The 8,083-nt window shown below is 43.5% G+C and overlaps 1 protein-coding gene and 1 non-coding gene across 2 annotated transcripts; one reads left to right on the top strand and one right to left on the bottom strand.

Moving 5' to 3' along the window:
• The first annotated feature begins 3,181 nt into the window (after positions 1 to 3,181).
• On the top strand, positions 3,182 to 6,229 carry LOC148120135 (granzyme E-like). Its single transcript, XM_087912005.1, has 5 exons — positions 3,182 to 3,336; positions 4,385 to 4,535; positions 4,986 to 5,130; positions 5,326 to 5,586; positions 5,975 to 6,229. Exons 1-5 carry the CDS (start codon positions 3,282 to 3,284, stop codon positions 6,143 to 6,145), a joined length of 783 nt encoding a protein of 260 aa, XP_087768131.1. The 5' UTR covers positions 3,182 to 3,281; the 3' UTR covers positions 6,146 to 6,229.
• Positions 6,230 to 6,564: 335 nt separating this feature from the next.
• On the bottom strand, positions 6,565 to 6,643 carry LOC148120136 (small nucleolar RNA SNORD55/SNORD39). The gene has a single exon (XR_015734651.1). It is a non-coding gene; the product is annotated as a small nucleolar RNA SNORD55/SNORD39 (small nucleolar RNA).
• Between the last annotated feature and the right edge of the window lie 1,440 nt (positions 6,644 to 8,083).

Genomic DNA, 8,083 nt, shown 5'->3' on the forward strand with positions numbered 1-8,083 from the left:
TATTTTAGAAGTAAGATGGCCATTCTCTGGACATTACCATAACTTAATAGGTTACTTACAATGTTTTAAACAATATTTATGCCAGAATTTGGGATTGTAAACTCAATTACAGATTGACGTTTTAGAGGATTTGACAGTTTATTTCATCTTTAACGGAAAACCAACCTCTCAATACCATGTTTTATACTCTAAGTGCTCCAGGAGAAGGTGGAATTACAGTAAGCTCAATTTAAGGCAAATAATTGCATTTCAATGCAGCTCAATACCGGTTTGTAAACAGTGACATAACCTTGCTATTATATTTGACAGAAAATCTGAAAAGAGATATCAAGATTTCCAGAAATAACATCACTATTGGGTATAATCATAAGGTCATTTATATCAGCATATATATTATGTGCCAAAGTTCCCTGCTGAGTTTCAATCGGAAATGCCTAGATCTGCATTCCTCCTTTCAACCTAAAAATATTTTCAATCATGTTCGTTCTTGGCATTTATGGGCCTTTTATAGAACCTTCTCTACATACATGGGCCTCTTATAGAACTTTCTCTGAAACAAGAGCTCACCCTTCACTGTCACACTGGATTCACACCATCAGGTTTTCATAGCACCTACACTTGTGAGTCACAGGTCTCAGGAACTGAGCATGCAGGCTTGGAGAGATGGCTCCGACGTCTTAATGGTAGAGTCTGCTCTTGCAGAGGCCCCAAGTTCAGTTCTGAGCACCCATGTTGAATGTCTCATAACACTTGTAACCTCATCTCCTCTGGCCTCCAAGGGCATGTGTACTCACACGCACATGCCCCAACTGGAACACAGACACAAACATATAATCCATAGTTAAAATCCTTGATGTAGATATACTCTAGACATGATGAGGGAACTACACCTGTGAAATTCAGCAATATGACTGCTTAAATAAGATCTGAACAATGAAAACACCAGTAGACCTTCCAAAGTGGTTGGGGAAATAGCAGGGGCCATCCCAAGATGAAGAGCAACAAACTATAAAGTGCTGAGAGAGGGAGAAATTGTCTTGATCAAAGATGAGACCCCCCTAATGGTTATTCAATCCTAATTGGTCAGACCTAAAAGAAATATGAATTCAAGCAAAAATAAACTGACTTTGTAAGCTGGATTTTTATTTTCATCACTGTGAATGTTGAGAGAGGGAAAGAGAGAGAGAATGGTAATTAAAGAATAAGAGTCCTTGAATCTGAAGGGGATGGAGCAACCTAAAAGGAGTTAGAGGGAAAATGGCTGACGGCATGCTTATATTTTAATTTTTCAATAATCTGAATGGTAATAGTAAAATTATAACAAAATATCTCACCCCATCTCAGGAATTCACTGAGATTGGAGCTATGTCCATCAAGACAGTTGTGTTTAACAAGTCTATTTGTTTTTCCAAAGCAATGTCAAAGGGGCCACAGAGTTTGTGTTGTCCTCATTCACTATTTTTGTTTGTTTGCTCTTTATTTGTTATTTTTTTCTATCCTGAAACAGGGTTCTAGGTGTGGCCCTGTGCATCCTGGAACTCACTATGTGGATCAGGTTGCCCTGACTCACAGAGATATGTCTGCCTCTACCTGCCGAGTGCTGGCATTAAAGGGTTTGCCAACACTGTTCTCCTAATTTTTAGGATGAAATCACACTAAAATAAATACTACTAGTTAGCTCTGTTCACTTTAGTTATTAAATATCACTAAATTGGAGCCCGTTAAATGGTTTTAAAAGATTCCCTCATCATGAGTACCATAAAATTAAGATTATTATATTCTGTAAGGATTTTATTGCATACCATAATGTATCATTTATACATGGCTTTTTTTCAGGGAGGAATTACCAATTTTTGTTATAGCATATATATATGTATATACACACACACAAATATATATCACATGTATCTATAATATAGTATATTAATGTGTATCCCAAAATAGTTGTCCCTCCATTGTGGCCCAAAAATGACACAGAGTTTCAAGCCACGGACTGCATAATTAATTAAGATCATTTAATATCTGGACTGCAGTTAACTGCTGGAACAAGAAAGCCTCTATGGATACCAAATATGAAAAAAAGAAGTTCAAAAATCTTTGAAAAACATAAAGTTGTGAGATAAAAAGAACCCAGTGTGCTCTGGCATTGTTCTGGATGTGCATGCTTAAACACACACACACACACACACACACACACACACACACACACACACTTGAGCACAGCACACAAACACACACCTCTGTTCTTAGGGCAAAGCCAGCCTGTCTTAATCCCAAAGGTGATCTCACACACCTCTCCCCATCACATGCCCTAAGCTCAGATCCTCATCTAACTCCAGTCGTTATCAGCCTCTTCAAGAGCTGGATCTCTGTCTGTCTCACTCCTGGATCAGGTCCACTCAACAACCACTCAAGACTAATCAAGGGTCTTGTTTATCTATTAAAGATCCAAAGCAACACTGTAGGAAATCTGCTGAAGTCCTCAGCAGGGAAGCCTGTGCTGATCTAATCTTACTGACCTCTTGAGGGATGAATGCCAATACAAAGTAAACAGGTAACCAATACATGCTTTTGTGATTTGTTAGTATACTTAATTAAACAAGACAGTAGACATGATCATTGGTCACTATGTTTCACTTGCTTTAGGAATTTCTCTGTGACACCCTAGCAGTTTAGGAGAGTCAGAGTGCGTGAAGATTAATTCAGCGGACTATTCCAACAGATGGTTCCTCAGTATGATCAGAACTCCCAGAGGTTAATGAGAAGATGTACTGAAACTCTGTCTAGCCAAATATGGTGCGGTATCAGCTTTTAATAAGTACTATATAACTTTGTCTGTGTATAAGTAGTGCTATAGCAGTTTTGTGATAAATTGTGTGTAACCAATAATTTAAAAAAAAAAGAAAAGAAAGAAAGAAAAAAAAAAACCAAAGAAACTAAAAAAAAAATCTTACCAGAATGGAAAAAAAATGCAAGAGGTAAGAAAAACCACACTTTTATCTCAGTGCAGGCACAGTGGACTTCCTGGGGTCTCAGGCTCTCCTCAACCACAACCTTAACACCCTCTTTTCCTGGTCTTTATCCAGGATTAGCACAGAGGATGCCAATGTGGTGACAGTGTCATTTTTACCCAAACCAGGAAACTGCCTTAGCTACTAAAGCCAATCAGAGCAGAGGTGCAGGTTTAAAAGACCTGTGAGGTCACTGAGCGCTCACCTCCTTCATCCTTCAAGGGCTGTGTCCACTCTGCCCTCCTCCAGCTCGAGACCCTTCCTGGGAAGATGGCAGCAGTCCTGAATCTCCTGACCTTTCTTCTGCTGCTTGGAGCTGGTGCAGGTGAGTGAACACCCCTGTTCTAAAGGTGACATCCCATAATACCCCTGTGGAGTCCCTGCTCAGCTCTAGTCAGGAACTTCCTGCACTGAACCAGGAGCTTTCTGAACCTCAGGTCCTAGACCAACCCAGACCTGGAAGCCTGTCACTGACTAGGTCCTCGACAAGGTCTGAAGAAGGTTGGTGTCCTCAGAGGACATGGTGGATACTAACTTCTCCCTGCTCTTCGTGTCACCTTGAGATTGGATTATCTCTAAAAGGAGAAGTAGCAGAGAATATAAGGTTACTAAAAAGTACATCATTGACCTTACCTGAACCCAGACCAAGGGCAGGTTTAATGATCAGCCAGCAATGATGTATGCAATCAGTTGATGAATATTAGCATTATTTATTAATCTCCACCCTCAGGCTGCTAAATCTAGAGGTCCAGGTTGACAAGATTCCTGTACACTGCACTGCCTTGCAGTCTTTTCTTTGTTGGCCCCTCCACTTCTCTCTGCAGGTCCCCAACTATTCCCTTTATGCCAGTGGAATCCTACAGTATCCCCTAGGCTCTGATTCCCTTGAGCTCTGAGCCACCAGCCTTCCAGCTAAGTAAAAATCATTCTTCCATGCAGTGAATTCATTTACTGAGAACCTAGGATATGATGGGCACCAGAACAGGAGAACTTTAGAAAAATCCCTCTCTAAAGAGCTTGGAATAAAAGGTGACAAATCGGCAGAAATCAAGACAGGAGTTGCGTCCGGAGACACATTTGCTGAGAAATACTAACATGAGCCACTCAGGATCCCCTTGGTCTCTAGGATCATGAAGACAGAAGTTTGCCCCTCCATGTATTTGTAAAGCATGTGCTGGATGACAAGTCCTACCACCCCTTCTCAGAACAGGGCACTGACGCTTCAGATTCAACAAAGATCAATCTATGTGCTAGGAATTCTGTCCACAACAGTCTTGGGGAACTGTAGATCTCACCCCATCTCCCCTCCCTAGAGCTTCCCTCCGACCTCATCTACTGCTCCCAGACACCTCATATTCTTGCCTTTCTTTCAGAGGAGATCATTGGGGGCCATGAGGTCAAGCCCCACTCCCACCCCTACATGGCATTTATTGAATCCTTTCATGATGATGGGAAATGGCATCGCTGTGGAGGCTTCTTAGTGCAAGACGACTTCGTGCTGACAGCTGCTCACTGCAGGGGAAGGTGAGGAGAAGGAGCTGGCCCATGCTTTCTCAGACCCCAACAGGAGCTTCCATCCTATACTTGTGGCTGCTCCTCTGAGAGCTCACTAGAGGGCAGAGCTGTGACAATGGAAGTCTGTCATTAGGAAACTTTGAGGTCAAAGGGTGAGAGTCCAGAGGCAGCAGCACAGTTGAGTTCAAAGCAGCTACACTGATCAGACTACAGCAGTGGCCAAGGTTGAAAGTACACCTTAAGAGTCAATGTCAAATGTGTAATGTTTTCTAGAAACCAGAGGAAGCCTTCTGGAACCACTATCCTCTCAAAACAAAGAGCAGTAGTTCACACCCTGAGGCCCTTCTGTCTCCTCAGTCCCTTCAGCGAGAGCCCCACCCTGGCCACCCAGCCTCTTACAGTTCCTGGACTGTGTCCTCTCTTACTTCACATCTCCCATCTGCACTCTGCTCTCTACAGGTCAATGAAAGTCACTCTAGGAGCCCATGATATCAGCATCCAGGAGGAGACCCAGCAGATCATCCCTGTTGCAGAAGCCATCCCACATCCAGCCTATAATCCTCAGGATAGCTCCAGTGACATCATGCTCTTAAAGATTAGACTTGCCACCCCACCCACACACCTCTACCCATAGCCTGTTCAACCACCACTCCTGGTGCCTGTGTTCTGCTTGCTACAGGGCTTGCCCCTTCCATTTTGCTCTCATCTTGTTCCCTCCCTCCCTGCTATCTTTTCTTTCAAAGTGTCCCAGGCCAGCAGGTTCCTGGCTGAGCTGCTCTCTCCTGCTTCTTTCCTGCAGCTGGAAAGGAAGGCCAAGAGGACTAACGCCGTGAGGCCTCTCAGGCTGCCCAGGGCCAACACCCAGGTGAAGGTTGGGAATGTGTGCTACCTGACTGGCTGGGGGAAAAAGTCTCTTCAGGACACTAAAAGAAATACCCTCCTACAAGAGGCTGTATTGATCATCCAGGATGACCAGAAATGCAAACAACTCTTCCGCCGCTATTCCAAAACCATGCAGATTTGTGCTGGAGACCCGAAAAAAGTACAGGCTCCTTTCAAGGTTTGTTCAAGCATCTGACAGACAAAATGTAGGGAGAGAGGAACCTGGGAGAGGGTTATTTATGATAATGGCCAAACCCTCAAGCATCAGCTCATAGAAGGGACATCCCAAAAGCAGGTTTGAGACCCTCTGTGGGTTAGCAAGAGAGAAAGATGGGGAAACATCCGCCATCCCAAAGCAGCACACATTGTTCCTGAGTGTCCCTGAGGACTTTGGGGGAAACCTTGGATTGAGCTAGAAGGAAGAGTGGGGCCACCCTGGAGCTGTGGTACAGAGGGAGTTTAAAAACCTGTCCTGGCCCTGACCTAACTGCTAGCCTTCCCAGGAGGAGGTCGGGAGGGCAGAGTCAGGGGAACGATGCTCAGTTCTTCCTTTGCCTGTCTAACAGGGCGACTCTGGGGGACCCCTCGTGTGCAACAACAGAGCGTATGAAGTTTTATCCTATGGAAAGAACCAGACCATCTCTTCAGGAATCTTCACTAAGGTTGTATCCTTCCTGCCATGGATCAAAAGAAGCATGAAGCCCCTCTACCAGGCAGTTGAAACCTGCTGTACCTGACGAGCTTGTCCGGACACAGGCGAGACCCACATGGAGTGGGGAGCAAAGGCTGAAAACTCATAATAAATTCATCTGCACAGTGAATCCAACTGAAGTCCTGTACTATTTGAACTACTCGTGTGCACTTCAATGGTCCAGGTAGCAGTCTAATGTCAGTTCTGGGCTTTTCTTCCTCCTTCTTCCCCAGCCCCTCCCCTAACTGGAACTTCAGGCTAGATAATTCCCACATATTTATCACTCAGGCATACATGGTGGTGGTTAGGGGGTTGTTTTTAATTTTTGACATAGGAACTCCAGGCTGGCCTGGAGTTTGTTTTGTAGACAAGCCTGACCTTAACTCACTGAGGTCTACCTGCCTCTGCTTCCCCAGGGCTGGGATTAAAGATTTGTGCCATGACATCCAACCATACACCTATTTTACTACCCAGCTGTCCAAGGCTGACTTTCTTACATCACAAACGAGAGTCTACAGCACCACTGAGGTGTCGTACACTCAGTCCTTTCTTTTCACCCTTATCTCTCCATAAATGAATCTCCAGAGGCCAAGAAAATCCTTAACATCTCTTGGTCACCTTCATTAAACCCCAACATTTGCTAGTGAATCGACAAAGCAATAGGGTGAAGGGAGATTTGACTCTGGGAATTCTGAAGGTCAGGGGTCATGCTACTGGATAAGTTTCCTGTTCCAAGACCTCCCACCTCTGGGGGACCTCGATTCTGTGTTTTCTTTTCCTTTGGATTTGTTTGCTGAGAGAGAAAGAGAGAAAGAGAGAGAAAGAGAAAGAGAGAGAGAGAGAGAGAGAGAGAGAGAGAGAGAGAGAAGTTTAGTGGGTAGGGAGATGGGGAAGACCTAGGAAGAGTTGAGAGAGGGGAAAGACTATGAAACTATAAAAAAAGGGAAAAATATGGTAGGAAAAATTAAAGGAATTAGCAATGATACAATAAACTTTTATAATTAAAATATAAATGTATTTATTATTAAGAATAATAACAGGAAGCATATGAAAACTGCTCTTTCTCCTTTCTTCCACTAAGCCCTTCTTTCTACTCCTCCCCCTTTCACTCCTATATAGATCCATTCCCTTTCTATCTCTTGTCATAACATAAACAGACATCTAAGGGATTATAATATAAGATAAATAAAAACTAATGCATCAGAATTGAACCATACAAATGGAAAGTAAAGAGTCCAAGGGAAGGTACAAGAATCAGGGACCCACTCATTGGAACACTCAGCAATCTGCTGTAGGAGGACATGACGATGATTGAGCAAGGCATTGATTTGTGAGCACAACAGAATGTCATTAGGAGTCATTTTATTGCTACATTTTACTTTTGTGTTTTTTGTTTGTTTAGATCAGTGGTATTTGGTTTTACCCTAGGTCCCTGAGCTATCTAGTCTCAGGTTCTAGGCCATCCAAGTAGTGCCAGGTGTGGTTCCCAACTCGGGGAGTGGGCCTTAAGTCAAATCAGATTATTTGTTGGTTATTCCCACAAGCTTTGTGCCACCATAGAGACAGGACAAAGAGCATTGTAGATAAAGGGTTTGTGGTTGGGTTGGTGTTTATGTTTGGTAGCATGCAGAGTACCTTACTGTACTAAAGATTCTAGAATTTAGGTGTGAAGGCTCTATGTCTACACCAGCTTGCCTTCTTCATATTCAGTGAGTTGAGGAGGGACCTTGCTGTCAGCTTGTGGAGAGCAATCTATAGTCTGGGCAACAGCCTGGGTTGCTTGGGGATTCCCATGGGACTCTTTAGCCAGCAACTCAGTAAAATACAACCCAGCCCTGGTACTGGAAGCTTCATTTAGTGACAAGAGATGTCAAGTTAGGGATCTGTTTCCCCATTTGAGGAACCTGCCTGACTCCATTTTGAAGGCAGGAGCCATTATGCTGTATTGTTTAAAATGTTTCCATTTACTGTAAGAGCTGAGTTA

The sequence above is a fragment of the Myodes glareolus genome, chromosome 12 (assembly GCF_982192425.1).
Source record: "Myodes glareolus chromosome 12, mMyoGla1.1, whole genome shotgun sequence".
In the NCBI taxonomy this organism is placed as follows: Eukaryota; Metazoa; Chordata; class Mammalia; order Rodentia; family Cricetidae; genus Myodes; species Myodes glareolus.

Bases quoted from the DNA above. Each gene is read 5' to 3' on its own strand.
- LOC148120135 (XM_087912005.1), top strand. From the start codon at position 3,282: ATGGCAGCAGTCCTGAATCTCCTGACCTTTCTTCTGCTGCTTGGAGCT. The intron at 3,337-4,384 runs GTGAGTGAACAC...CCTTTCTTTCAG, and splicing joins GCTGCTTGGAGCTGGTGCAG to AGGAGATCATTGGGGGCCAT. The intron at 5,587-5,974 runs GTTTGTTCAAGC...CCTGTCTAACAG, and splicing joins AAGTACAGGCTCCTTTCAAG to GGCGACTCTGGGGGACCCCT.